This window comes from Varanus komodoensis, unplaced genomic scaffold (genome assembly GCF_004798865.1).
Source record: "Varanus komodoensis strain SLA01 unplaced genomic scaffold, ASM479886v1 scaffold41, whole genome shotgun sequence".
Lineage (NCBI taxonomy): Eukaryota > Metazoa > Chordata > Lepidosauria > Squamata > Varanidae > Varanus > Varanus komodoensis.
The window spans coordinates 1,523,269-1,538,431 of NW_025335954.1; the positions used below are offsets into that span (position 1 = coordinate 1,523,269).

The 15,163-nt window shown below is 44.5% G+C and overlaps 1 protein-coding gene across 7 annotated transcripts in view; it reads left to right on the plus strand.

The window, feature by feature from the left end:
• Positions 1-15,163, plus strand: part of SLC11A2 (solute carrier family 11 member 2) — a 71,901-nt gene that overhangs the window by 48,555 nt on the left and 8,183 nt on the right. For 5 of the 7 annotated variants that reach the window (XM_044443301.1, XM_044443302.1, XM_044443303.1 and 2 more), the window contains 5 exons: positions 957-1,076; positions 2,084-2,233; positions 3,670-3,743; positions 5,740-5,893; positions 8,070-8,123. In XM_044443301.1, the coding sequence (XP_044299236.1) occupies positions 957-1,076; positions 2,084-2,233; positions 3,670-3,743; positions 5,740-5,893; positions 8,070-8,123 (552 nt within the window). Of the gene's footprint in view, positions 1-956; positions 1,077-2,083; positions 2,234-3,669; positions 3,744-5,739; positions 5,926-8,069; positions 8,124-15,163 lie in introns of those variants that run through there. The other 2 variants (XR_006415994.1, XM_044443306.1) reach the window with 2 other exon arrangements.

A 15,163-nucleotide genomic window follows, 5' to 3' on the forward strand; every position in this document is an offset into this window, starting at 1 on the left:
AAGACGGCCTTCCTTATTGCAGTAACTTCAGCCCGTAGATCATCTGAACTCTGTGCCCTTCGGGTAGAACCCCCTTTCCTAAATTTTCATAAGGAAAAGGTGATTCTTCGAATGGATCCGTCTTTCCTTCCGAAGGTCGCTACTTCGTTTCACATGCAACAGGAGATTGTTTTACCGGCATTCTTTCCGGCCCCTTCGAATCCGACAGAACAATCTCTACATATGCTGGACGTTCATCGTTGCTTAGCCTTTTATAGGTCCAGGACTGAGTCTGTTCGGTGTTCCAATAGACTTTTTGTGAAATATTCGGAACATGATCGGGGTTGCCCAGTAAACTCACAACGTCTTTCGAAATGGATAGTAAATACAATTGTCCTATCTTATCAGTTGGCTAAGTTGGACTTACCATCTACTCCAAGAGGCCATTCTACAAGAGTTGTTGCTACTTCTTTGGCCTTCGCATCAGGAGTCCCGATAGAAGACGTGTGCAGAGCGGCCATTTGGGCTACTCCGTGTACCTTCGCCAGACATTATAGCGATATTATACTCCGCTCCTTATATAATGCTAGGGGGGAGGGGGAGCAGAGTTCCCGCCAAAAACCGTTAGCTGTTAATCTTCCGGCCAAAGGCACTGCGCAGGCGCAGAACCCCATATGTGTGACTGCACAGATGGCCACTCAAAGAACATCAGTTACAGGTAAGCAACCTGTCCTTTCTTACAGAAAATGAATATTTTGCTGTCCGCTACTAATAATATTTAATATGTGCATTGTAGCCATGGCAGCAGGCTCACGTTTTCTTTTAACCATTAGGCCATCCTGTTCTAAATAATGGTTTTAATGTAATGTCTCCTTATATTAGATTGCTTACCTGTAGGCCTATGTCTAGGACTTGTTTGCTCCCTTTTTGTTGAATTTTACTATTATAACACTGATAGGGACCCTTCTGTGTTCTAGGGTGTCATCCTGGGATGTTACTTTGGTCCTGCTGCTCTCTATATCTGGGCTATCGGGATTCTTGCTGCAGGTCAGAGTTCAACAATGACTGGAACTTATTCTGGACAGTTTGCCATGGAGGTAATGTATCTCTCTCCAGGTAGGATGGTTCATGCTGGTCATCAGGATCTTTTTTCCCACAGCAGTACAGGACCCCTGCAAAGCTGAAATGCAGACATGTAAAACCAGTAGTCCAAATGGCCCAGTTCCCTAATGAAACCGTTCAACATGCACTGTTACTTCAAGATAGAAAGGCATGCATAGTCTTGGCTTTGGGAGAGTGGCTGCAAAGCCGTGCCTCGTGGGTTCCCTGTGCTACGTATTTAGGCAGGTATGCATTGTGCATCCGTACACAGAGCCACATGCACATGCGGGGATTTTCCTGTCGCAGAAAGAAAGTGCAGCCTCAACGTGCCAGCAGATTAAGTCCACTGAGAGAAGAACAGGGAAGTCAACCAGACATGTGTTCTATGGTAAGGTGCTGAGCTTGGCCAAGTGACGCCAGCTTTGAGATGCTGAGAAGCAGTGCAGATGAGACATTCCAGATGTTGGTAGCTCTCAAGTCATTCAAGGGCAGGGAAAACACCATTCTTCACACTTACAGGCCATTGGCAAAGTCATTCATCACAGGACGCAGACTGGTGAATGTGAGGACTGGGATTAAAGCAAAAGGAAGCTGCAGGCTTGGCTTTGTCCTGACTGAAGCAGTGGGTCCGTGCAGTCCCTTTGCACTCTTGGTTTAAGCATAAAGACTTCATGAACAGCTTGTGTTGGCTCATTTGTGTTTGGAACCTTTTTAGTTATTTAATCATGAAATGAATGAGAGACACCCTGTATGGTATTGTTGTAAAACTAAAATACAGACTTATGTAAGAACAAATGAGAAGAAGAAATTCTGAAAGGTTGTGAGCTTCTCTTTCGGAATACCCTGATGGTAAAGCCAAAATCCACGTAGTCGTTTGCGGACATCTTTCATGAAGCTGGATATTTTCTGGTTGAACATTTTGTAATATTTTTATGGCTAAAGGGGTATATAAAAGATGCCACATCTTCTAGAATTAACCCTCTCTCCCCCTTCCTTGTTCCAGGGGTTTCTCAATCTGAAGTGGTCACGCTTTGCTCGGGTGGTTCTGACTCGTTCCATTGCTGTCACTCCAACTCTTCTGGTAGCCATTTTCCAAGACGTGGAGCACCTGACTGGCATGAATGACTTCCTCAATGTTCTTATGAGTTTACAGGTAAGGTCCTTGATGGAGTTGGAGGAGGCCTATCCTAAAGAACACTTATGGAAAAGCATGTAGTGCCAGCTGTAAAATTAGCCCTTACATGGGTGTTGGGGAACAAGACAGAATCTGGGAGTGGTAGAATGATTTGCAAAAGTCATGACCAAAGAAGCAAAATAACTGGTGGTCCTACAAAGCAGAGGCACAGGTCCTCTTTCATGCCCAGGACCCAAATATCATTATGGAGAAGCTCTTGGGCCCAACTTTCAGCAATGGGTGGGACCAAAGTCAAAAGAGGCAGGGTAAAATACTAGCATATTAGAGCTCGAAGCTCTTCCTGATGGTCACTAAACCTTAGGCGAAGCCTTCCAGCCTTCTAGAGTGGGGAAAAACAACACAAAGGCTGGGAAACCAAGGAACAGCCCATGGTGGGAGAAAAGGCAAAGAGAGCAGATTTTCCATCAGAAATATGTCATGCCTCACATTTGCCAGCGTGTCTTCTGACTGGGCTGAGGGGCTGCCTGTCAAGAGAGAAGCCCCTCCTCTGTCAGGGAGGGGCTGGTGCAAGCACATGATGCCCTGCCAGTTCAGGCTAGTCCATCGGGAAAGATGTGAGATTCTTTCCATGCCTGGCCTTGTCCCACATAATTGTGCTACCCACTAAGTAATCCCACAGTTAGTGTCAGTGCAGCTAGAGTGTATAATGAATGTATTTCTTTCATGCCTGAGCGTATGTATGGTGTTTGTTTTTTGTCTGTAAAGCCTGTTGTTTCTCTGAGTAGATAAGCCTCATCTTGAGCATTTAATTCAAATGCATTTGCTTTTTGTTATTTTAACCCAGTTTTAATTGTGATTCTCAGCTGCCTTGACTACCTTCTTTCTTGGTAGAAGGGTGTGGTGCACATCACATAAATAAATATTCACCAAATGCTGGGGTGGATTTCTTCCTCAGTGACCTCCCCAAAGGGCTTTATTGTCAACCTTACTTTCTGTGTCTTAATTTATAAGTATCAAGAAGGCTCCCAGCCCAGCCAGGAAAATACGACCAACAGAGAGTGGTGGCAGCGACGTCACCCAAGCGGAGTTTGGGTTTAATGAGAAGTTTGTTAATATGGGGGAGCCTCCTAAGTTATAGAGAGTTGGTATGTGACTGGTGCTAATTAAACAGCCAAGAAATTGGACTGTGTGTTTTCCCTCACAAAGCAGATTGTCCAGCCATTAACATCCATAAGGAATCTTACTGTCCATTTGCCCACATTCAGCCTGAATTTTTCTCCATGTATAAAACTTCAGAAATGGTTTCTGTTTCGGCTGGTAAAAGATGCTGGATTTAGTACTGAAAAGTCTTCAGCAGGCAATGGAAAAGCTGCAGTGTGGGTGTGCCCTTAACTTCACTCATTACAAATGCATCACAACCTGCTTCAGCATAATTCCTTGTCTTTTCTTTCCAGCTTCCTTTTGCTTTAATCCCAGTCCTCACATTCACCAGTCTGCGTCCTGTGATGAATGACTTTGCCAATGGCCTGTAAGTGTGAAGAATGGTGTTTTCCCTGCCCTTGAATGTCTTGAGAGCTGCCAACATCTGGAATGTCTCATCTGCACTGCTTCTCAGCATCTCAAAGCTGGCGTCACTTGGCCAAGCTCAGCACCTTACCATAGAACACATGTCTGGTTGACTTCCCTGTTCTTCTCTCAGTGGACTTAATCTGCTGGCACGTTGAGGCTGCACTTTCTTTCCGCGACAGGAAAATCCCCGCATGTGCATGTGGCTCTGTGTGCGGATGCACAATGCATACCTGCCTGAATACGTAGCACAGGGAACCCACGAGGCACGGCTTTGCAGCCACTCTCCCAAAGCCAGGACCCAGTCCTGCGATCACCCCTGCATACGCTAGTCCACGGGGGAATAGTTGGCACAGAAATACTCCTAGGCTGTGGCCAGGCTGTACCGTGTTCCTGCTCTTGCCACACGTGGGATTCAGCTTTGGGTGGTTGCCATGTGCAAAGATGCATGCAGTGCACAGAGTGCAGTCCAGGTGTGGTCCTCACCAGCCTGCCCCAACCTGGTGCCCCGTTTTGGGCTGCATCTCACAGCATTCTTGACCTTTGGCCTTGCTGGCTGAGGCTCATGGAAGCGGAAGTCCAAAACATCTGGAGGGCACTAGGTTGGGGAAGGCTGGGTTAACTGAAGGACTGATGTGATGGCAAAACTATTCCGGAACTGTACTGCTTCAGACTGCAAGTGGGGGTTGTGTATTGGAATGCCTGCTTATATCTTTTTATAAAAAAAAACTTTCCTTAAGACAGAAGTCAAGCATGTCAGAAAGAAGGTTAGGACAGAACCCTCTCAGATTTCCATGTAAAGGGAATGCACAGGTCTGAAAACAGGGAAGCAGTCAGACACGTGACACGTCATCACAACCACTTGCCTCTGGGGTGGATTACTCCAGGAACAATTTTAGCGCTTCATCCACTGCTTTTTGTAGACCAGACCAGAGGGTCAGATAAGGACCGACCTTACTGTTGGATAGCAATGTGGTCCACTTTCCAGTCTCAAACCTTTTAACTGGCTCCACTCCAATTAATTGGAGATGGGGAAAATTTTAATTTCATCTTAATGTTGTAAGCTATTAATTACAACAGTTACTGGTTTGCACCCAGAGAGATGTGAGTGGAGGGTTTTCTTGGGTTGTTGTGCTCACTGAATCCCACCCCAAGCGACACCTGAGGATCCAGGGACCTGCTGGCTCAGCACAGGATGGGGCATGAGGGGCCTCAGGAGAATTGGGGGGGGGGTACCAGAACTTGGGGAGCCTGTTTTACAAGAGTGCAAGTGTTCTTCTATCGGTGTAAGATTCATTTGGCTCCAAGGACATTTGATTGATGGTATTTGTATTCACCCCATAGTCCAGGGGCTCTCTGGGCAGCTCACAGGAAAACAGGAACTGCAACATAACATAGCCATAATAAAATTAGAATGGTAACATCTAAAACCACATAAAATCCAATTAATGTAAGGTACTGAACAGAGAGATAACATAAACAAAAATGAAAGCAACTACAAAGCCAGCAGCAAGAATAGCATAATAAAACCATTAATTCTAAAAGCAGAATTAAATTAAAAAAAGTCTTTACTTGGCCACAAAAACAGAATAGCAAGAGTGCCAGTTGCTTCTCTTTAGGAAGAGAATTCCAGAAATGAGGTACAATAATGGAAAGGGGCATTTTTTCTTGCTGTCCTCTGTCTAACGTACTGAAAGAAAATAGCATTTCCCTTAGAGCATGTAAAAAAACACTCTCGCTTGTTGGCACAAAACATTTCATCCATTTCCCATCGCAGGTGTTACAACATACAGTCCAATAGGTGATGGTGTTGTTTAAATTCTATGGAGATCTTTATGTTTGTGAGCCTTAGAATATGTATCATAGCTCCTACTTGCCATTTTCCACGATTAGCCATAAATAGTTACTCTCAGTCGATTTCCTTCCATTGTAATGCTGTTTCTTAATTTGGTTTCCAGAGGCTGGAAGATCGCCGGGGGGATCCTCATTCTTATAATCTGTTCCATTAACGTTTATTTTGTGGTGGTCTATGTAACTGCCCTGGATCAAGTGGTATTATACGTGTGCGCTGCAGTTATCAGCGTTTTCTACCTAGCCTTCGTGGCATACTTGGTAAGTTATTGGTGAGTTTGCCTGCTTTCTGTCCTGCAAGGCATTCACATGATTAGGAAGTGCAATTTACCCTTTCATAACCTGAAGCTGCCAGCAGCATGGAACTGGAGCTGTTTTCAGGAATGGCTGCGCTTAACAGGCATCGTCCTTCCATACCTTGGAGACCTGTTTGTTGCCCATGGCTGTTTTAATGCAAGCATTGATGTCTTTTCTCTACATACCAGTTAATAGCTGGCTCTGTACAGGATGCACCCAAGCAGTACATTGCCAAAGCAGCAAAGACAAGGTGAACAGGACTCAAGGACAGCCAAGTTATTTTGAAACTGGGGGCCAAAAAACAAAACAAAACAAAACAAAAAACCCACAAGCATTTTTCTCCTCTGGCAGTTCAAACCACAAAGAATAAATTAAGGAACTACCAGGTTGCTGCCTTTATGCTGTGCCTTAAATCAGCCATGCCCCTCTGTCTATGGTAGGGCTGACTCTGCTTCTGCTTTGGTCTAATAATCTTAAGCTGAGATGGGATGCATAACACGTTAGACAGTTTTAGCAGGGTGTATCATAGTATTCTAAAGACCTTAGGATACAGTGTATGTGTTTCTAGAAGCATTCTATCCTTCCAGATAGAATTTGGTGCCCTTCATCTCCCTCTCTCACTTTCTCTCTCTCAGTGCCAGTTCCCAGTAGTGATGGGTAAATTGACACAGTCATAATTCATAACTAATGCATCAAGTTATGAACCAGTATTTTACATCCATCTGAAAGCTCTCTGTTATGAAGCTTCAGTGCAATAACATATTCAAGTGGTTGGTAACAGGAGCTGGCCCAGAAGCTTTGAAACATTTTCTTCTTTATTTGCTGTAATTTCTCTAAAGGCAAAAGCTCTCTGAGAGGCTAAAGTGCCACATCCCTTCCAGACAAGCCTGGGATTGTCCCTAGATATGGCACTGCATAATATTGTTCACAGGATCCCATACAGATGAAAGGATGGGCCCATTTTTAACATAGGAAAAATAGTTTAAAGTCAGTTTACTAAGAACCTTTTTATCCCCAACCAGGCAGGCATTACAGAGCAGCTGCAACCCTCCCCTCAAACAAAGTACTGTACATTTGAATTAGGAAAAAACATGCAGGCTTCATTATTGATTTTAGAACTGTGAAAGTTTCAGGTTCAACTTAGGAATTGACTAATTTTGAGTTTTGGTGGCATAGCTAGTTCTGGCTTTCCAGAGGAAGGGTGAGGAAGAACCCAGCCTTTTTTCATGTAGGTGAAAGGAATGGGCTATGCGGGTACTTGGCTGTGTTCTCAGCGGCTCCCTCCCTCGGAGCTTCATAATGCAGATTATGCTAGCTGCAGCCCGGGAGGGGAGTGTCTGCGCTGTTCCTCGGGCATTGACACACCAGCAGCTAGGAACAGGTTTAGCCACCCTACCCCTAATATTTCAGAGTGCTTTCTTTGACTTTTGTCTCATATAAACTGATGGATCCCTTTCACTCCTGTGGGAAAGAAGCAGTGATGCTGGCTGGCCTGGCCTGCCCTGGCAGCAATCCGGGGGTGGGTGGGGGGGTTGTCATTGTCTAGTGTGTGTTTGCACTGCATCCCACAAAGGGGTCTTGCCATTCTCGCTGCCACTCCATGCCTTCTGAGCTCTGTAACACTACCAAGGTGGTCTGCCTCTCTGGTCGTGTTGTAGGAGCATCAGAACAGCCCTGCTGGATCAGAACAAGGGTCCACTGAGTCCATCTTTCTGTTCATGCAAGCTGCCTGTGCAGATCCCACATCCAGGGGCTGCTGATGGCAGCCTCCCCCTCCCACCCAAGCTCCCCAGCAACTGGGCATACTGGCTCTGATACGGGAGGCTGCACAGAGCCGTCAGGACTCGTTGCCATTGCCACGCTTGGTGGAGCACAGTTGTTAAAGCTCTTCCATTTCAGCTTTAGAGCAAGGACGAGTACATGTCACTGCATGAGGATGCTTTCGGGAGTTTGCCTTACCTATCTCGCCTGTGCCTGGTGGGGTGAAATTGTCCACTCTGAACACAGAGACCAAGGCCTCAGTCATTCTTTTCCCAGCTACAGAATGTACTTCACTGCATCCATGAAAAACATCTTGCATGCAGTGACTGGCCTTTCGTCAATAAACCCAGCACTAATTGCAGCTTTTTCCTTCTTCCAGACTTGGCAGTGCTTAATTGCTCTCGGGGTCTCCTTCCTGGCCTGTGGGCACACGGTAAGAGTCACAAGAACCTTGCTTACTGAAGACCCACCTTCATCGCCAATTAATTAATACTGACTCTGTCTGTACGCAACAGGTAGCCATCAGGGCCAGTGCGTTTCTATGGTTTACTCTGTGAACATACCCCAAATGTATGTGCACTTTTGCACAAAGTTAAGATTGTGATGATAGTGTAAAAAATCTTTTTTGTAGAAAATGAGGAATGTTTTGATGATTCTTTTTCTGGCTGACCAGTCTCAGAAGAAATAGTATTCCCTCTGTTGTAGCAGCAGCGGCTTCTCGATGCGAGATCTGCTTGTAAGTGGCTAACCCCCAAATGTTTTTCTAGTTTAACTAAGGAGCAGATATAATATTCCTGCTGGGACTCAGCCAGTTAATGGAAACGTTCTCTGAAACAAATTGAAAATCATGAGCAGCATACAGTATAAAGTTCCATAGGCTGGATTTTCACCGCGTGAGTCCAAAAGAGCATAACCAGTTGGAATATATGTGCTTCTTAGTTAAAGGCAACATGCCTTCGCCTGGCCTTTAAGCTTTAGGCCACAGGTGGGGGAATCTCCATGAGGTAGGGAAATAGTCTGGGAAATGTTGGGCTGGGTCCAGTTTCCTGTCCTAGTGGTTCTCTGTGTGCCAGGAGGCTGTTTCCACACAGGGGGGCATTCAGACCTGCTGCCTGCTCCTTCTGCGGCCCAAATCTGGGTAAAGTGCTGAATGGAGATGCTGGCAGGCAAACCAAGCAGCATCCCAACTAATTAATGCATTCTGGCTGATGGCTTCTGACCTTGACTCAAGGCTGTATCAGGCAGGGACGCTGAGACTGTCTTCCTGTGTCACACGGCTTCCTTGCTAAGGAGAAACTCTCACAGGTGCCACACCAAATGCTTCTTAGGCAAACACTGCAGGGCACACAAATAGCTTCAGAAAGCACAATTTACTCTGGTACCCGTCAGGTGGGCAGACCACCTTCTGTAAGATTGCCATCCAAAAGATCGTGAGCATAGAGTACCCTGAAGTGGTACACGTTTTGGGCAAGGGAATGAGCAGGGGCAGAGAAGAATGCTTGGGCTGGTTGTTAATTCTTCTTTGTGGTAGAGTAGAGATCCACTTGCTGTTGCATAGAGACATGTCCATGTACCATGTGCCCACGTATACACTGGAAATTTTCTGAAGGCAAGGCTTCCCCCTGACCTGCAGTCCCCGCAGAACCCACAGGCAGATTTCTCAACGCTCTAGAGTGTAAAAACAGTTTGTGTACAAAGATAGATGTTGCTTGAGGGGGAACTGTTGCTAGGATGTGCATTCTTCACACTCCTCTCCCCACTATCCAGATCCGTCTCAGTATTGGGAGAACACAACCTAAATGTTGTCTGGCTTCCAAAATCTCCTTTGAGAATTGAATAATGAGAGGAAGTCTATAATTGTATGGTTCTCCTCTCTCCCTTTCCTTCTCCGCCTGCATTAGAAGATTCTTGACTTGCATGACCAAAAGAACATCTGGATATTATTTAAAATATTAATCTGGTCCTGGGCATGAAAGAAGTATTTTTATGCTGCTTAGCATGCAATTTTGATGTTCAGAAATGGTCAGAAAAGGACAAATAATGTGTTCGGTGTTTACATATCATTTTTGTGACTTAACCCTTCTGTATTGCAGAGAAGTGTCCATATTTCCCATAATCCCATCTGTCAGGAACATTAGAGTTAAAGTTAAGTTTTGCAGGCCCGTTGAAGGAAATTACATTGAGTGTGATTCCTTAAACTCTCTTCTTTCATCCCAGCTCTCCAACAGTATGCATTCCAAAAAACAGATTTTAAAACATATCCTTGGCTAACTTGGTGTGTGTTATGACTGAGTCAGGCTGCTCCTTTTATCTTCTCAATATGCCTTTTCTGTATATCTCTTTGTTGCCCCATTCCCCATAATAGTTGTTAGCTTGGTTTTGTGAATCTTCACTTTTGCTGTTATGAGGGTCACAGACACAGGTGTTAAAGAGTGGGCCACCAATAGTATTAAAATCCTTGGAAAAAATGGCTTTGGGCAGGTTGGAAGTAGTAATAACTGCTTTCTTCAAAAGAAATACCCATTTTTCTCCAGGAATACTGTTCCTTGAGAAGTACTTGCCTTTCTTTGGTTAAACAGAATTTGGAGGTAACTTGTAAAGGCTGCAGTGTGTCCTGAAAGGTCCGGGGCAGATGCCTAAGTATGGTCCTGGGTGGTGCATATGCCTACTTCGGGATGTGGTGGCACGTTGTAAAATATGTTCCACTGAAATGTAGAGGCAATTCCATCACCAAATTTCTAGCTGGTGTTTTTTGATCAGGAATCTGGGCCTGAGGCAGCCTCATGCTGGATTGGTTCAGTATCAATTTACATTGTAAAACACTGGAACCCAACATATCTTTCCATTTTTAAAAAGAAAGAAACCCTTGGAGATACCTTGGAAGTTGCATCAGACAGTGTTTCAGGCTTCCACATCTTGGTGCCCTCCAGATGTATTGAGCTAAAACTCCCATCATCCCCAGTTGGCATAACCACAATTAAGCTGATGGAAGGTTGGCTTCATCTGGAGGTCACCAGGTTGGGGAAGATTGTGATACCTGATGGAGACTATTGTTGCTTATCTCAGAAGTGACTTTGATCTTGTGAAAACGCTAATGGCACTCTTGTCCTGCCAGACGTAAATTTGGGTTAAAGTACTAATCTTTTCAAATCCATGACACTACCTTTGTTTTAAATTCTGTTGTTGCTCACAAATGAAACTGAATTTTGATAGATTCAGATTTTGATGGATTCAGTTTTTAACCATTTCTTCTTCTGACACACACGTTGTGACACTAGTTGCCCACCTTGCTTGAAGACATGTCTAAGGTCACTGTGGGGGTAGCAGTTGGAACAGAAACACGTAGGAAATGCAACTGGGCCTTTGTCCCAGTTCACCAACACCATTGCTATTCAACACACAATCTTTTGTGAGCATTTCTTTCTCTGACTTTTTTAAGCACTGCTGATAGAGCTTGCCTTAGAGTAGCCAGGGTATTCTAAGCCTGGCCAAGCCCTGTGTTAAACTGCATTTGGTTCCAGTTTTAAAAGAAATGATCATCACTTTTTCCCTCAAGTATTTATGAGTTTGAAAAGCTTTCTCAAGTTAAACAGTAACTTTGCATCGGAGTTAGCTTGTGTCCTGTTTGAACAAATCTCAAAAGTCGCATTCCAGCCTAGTTAACCCTATGCAAGTTCTGTTGAAACTGGTGCACCTAAAAGGACTTAAGTATGTGCCAGATTGAACCAGTAATCTAAAGCAATGGTAATCATGGCGATAAGCTGCTGACCCACATAGGAAGGAGCCCTTAAGGTGGACTGGACTGGATATAATCAGGGGCACAAGCCTATGCAGGTTTAGACAGGAAAACAGTCCTACAGCATCCAGCATTCCCCAGCCAGCGCAGTTGGCTTAGGGAATACTGGGTGTTGTCGAAATTTTTCCTGTCTAAACATGCATAGGATTGTGCCCCAAACCATTCCCATTTTTGTGTATTGTAGCTTTTTCGGGGCACTGGAAGTCATGTGGGAATGTTTCATCTGGGGTTGTGCACCTGTGGAAAACACTAATGGTTGCTAAAGGAATCCTTTACTTAGGATAGGTGTGCTCATCCCCTTTGTGTGCTTAAGACTTTACCTGGATTCCTTCCCTCACCCCACAATTGCAAGCCGCTGTATAAAGGTGACTGAAGTGCATTACTCTGCACTGTGGAACGAAACTAGAGAACGCTCACATTCTACCTCAAGCAGCTGGATTGAGCATTAACTGGGCACTCCTCTCCATCAGCACATAAGCACGGCATCCCATGGTGCTAGTTTATGGGTAGCTTTTCGTAAGAAGAGGTGCCCCTGCCGGCAGTGCAGAAGGCCCTCCGGAGCGCCTGAGCTGACCATATCCTTGCATCGTGATGACTGCTCAGTGGTGCTTCTGCATTTGTGCCTCCCATCCCTTCGAAGGGCTTGTGCGGGGCTGCTTGATGAAGGAGCTTCCCCCCCTTAGCAACCTTAGCCTTGCTGCTGTTGAGCTGCCACAAGTTACTGACTGTTTATGCGAGTGTATCCCAGACGGTTCTCTTTGTACTGCCTACCTAATTGACTGCTCTGTTTCTGTGTATCAAGAACTAACTGTGTTTAATATCCCCTAATTCAAAATGGACATAATTTTACAATGGTGTTTTGCAAACTGAGAAGAAATGCATTTTCTGCATAGACTTTGCCATGCGACTTAAATGGCTTTATACAGTGCATGGATGGATGTCTTCCGTTTTTGGTAGCAGAATAGTTTACATTGAGGCTTGCTGCAGATCCACATTATGTAAAATGGCCAGCAGCCTTCAGCAACACTCTTTTTTCTTCTATGCACTTTAACTTTCTAAGTTCTCAGAAGGATGATAGACAAACTGCCTCTTGGGATGTCAATTTCTGTCTGACACTGTTTGAATACAGTACAAGATTTTGGAAATCACAGCAATGTAGTATTCATGTGCAGAAACAGCTGAGCTACATTTTTGCTTGTCTAATCTGTGAAACAAATGTCTATTTTTATCTAGTTTAAAAACCAGTCTGTATAAACAAAAATGTCAATTAAAAATTGAACATTTTTCAACTTGGGTCTCTTTCCTTTTTTATTTTGAATTAATCTTATGAAGGTTACCTTATTTGGCTGAGTGGTATAGTATCTTTATTTCAAATATGCACAGAAATGTTTTGTAAAAAGCATATACCTACCCCAGTCTAGCATACAAGGTTTTCTCTTCCCCCATTCATTTGAGCAAGGGAGAACGCATATGTTGGGCACCCTGCTACTTAAGGGGACAAGAAAGGCCCTGCTGGCAGCCCCAGAGCTCCATGGATGCATCAAAATCTTCATGCAGCTTTGCAATGCAGTTTATAGACTGCAGTCAGTGAAATATGTACACAGCACGTTTCAGTTCGCTGCATCAGAAGAGAAATTACGAGGTGCTGTGCTGCTGAGGAGCTGACAATAGGAATAAACTTGTGGGCTGGCTGTAATAAATACTGATAATGGCCTGAAATGGTGGATAGAGTTAAACTTGAAGAGCATAACAGTTCCTTGCCCTGACCAGCAACATTTTTGCAATTGGGCCGGCCAGGTGCTTCTGAAAAATATAATGTTTTTGGAACTTAATAAAAGTTCCAATTAGCTGACCGGGGTAATAAGTTTTGACAGAGCCATCTTTCCTGAATTGGAGTAATACTTTTTTGAAAACCATCTGAGCTGGTAGGCATAATGACTTGTGGTAGTGAATCACATGAAATCATGCGCATCTTTCTCCCCTGAACCAACCACAAATCATTTTCATGGGACAAAGTTCTAGCATGCCAGCTACTGAACTCCATCTTTGGGGAGTGGAGGAGACAGCCTGCTTTGGGTCCTTCTAAATATGCAGACTTGATAAGTTGATTTCTGCAAGTAACTGCCCAATAGATTGCACGAAACTCATATAGTGTCTGTCCACTAGTGTAAAGGACACTGCGCTAGCAGGAATTAGGTTCTGAGCTGTGTGAGAGAGGAAAACCCACCTAAAGTTGCACTTTTTGGAGAGTGACCATCAGATAACTTCTAGCATAATGCTCGGGTGCTTGCGCAACTGAAGGATTTGGCAGAACTATACTAGAACTAGTTGAAGGTGTGGAACACTTGGATACTGCCCATGATTTCCTATTTTGCAACCCTGGCGGGAGAATAAATATCTTCTGCTGGCAATTTAATCTTGCCCTGGGACCATAGGTTTTTGTGGGAACAAGGGCTCAAAGCCCAGCAGCCTCCCATCTCCTCCTTGGGCAACCTGTGACACCAGCTTTAACAGCCTGCCTTGTACAAGGACAGCAACAGAGGCTTTGACTCAGTAATGCAGCTTAATGGCTTATTCAGGTGCAGGAAAATGGTTATCTGTAGCAAGGGAGGAACTGCCAAAGTCTCTAGAGCAGGGATCCTCAAACTTTTCCAACAGGGGGCCAGTTGAAAGGTGCCAGTGGGGGGCACGGGCTGGGGGGCGCGTGGCAGGGCAGGGCGGGGGGCAGCCCCTTGCTTGAGTGGAGATCGTTTTCTCCAAGCGAGTCCAAGTCTATCTCCCTGCGAGCAAGCTGCCGCTGGGCACGCACACAGCAAGGCGCCAGCTTGCTCGCGACGAGATCGTTTTCTCCAAGCAAGTCCAAGCTGATCTCCACGCAAGCAAGCCTCGTGCGTGCGCGCTCACAAAACCTCTGGGGCGGCTGATTAAATGGGCATAGCAGGCCAGATCTAGCCCACAGGCTGTAGTTAGAGGACCCATGCTCTAGAGAGGTTAATCCTTCTGAAAAGGTGGACAAAGACCTATGATTCATCTTGTATGAGCAGAAAGTGGCTGTTATTTAACGAAAGTGAAAAAGTGTATGGTGTGGGCAAAGTGGAAACAACTTAGATTAGATCTCAGGATGCCAATTGACTTTGTTCAATATATATATATATATATATATATACACACACACACACACACACACACACACATATACATGTATATATATACACACATATATATATATTTGTTTCTGTTCCTTGAGGCTCCATGTGGTCACATTTCAAGGAGAAAATTTACTAAAACAACATTCTGTAGCAGCAATTTCCTACTAACACGATATATCAAATGTCGACAGGTTCTTGGTCAGTGGCCTTCAAGTGACTACCTGTAAGGTAGCAAAAAGATTCCTAGCATAGTATGGAAAAGAATTACATGCTGATTGCAACTCCATTGCAGTCGACTTCCATTTAGAAGCAGGTTGCTTCAAGTCATAGCTTGAATTCTAATATGTTATGTGTTATGGGAATTTTCTCTCCCCCCTCTTTTATTACAAGCTTTCTTTGCCAGCCCTAAAGGAAGTGGAAGGCGTAAGTAATTTTTCTTCTCCCTAAAAAACTTTCAACTTCCTACATTAATTTAAACATGTGCTAAACATGAATTTTAATTTCCAAGAATCTGTTTGGTCAGTTCTT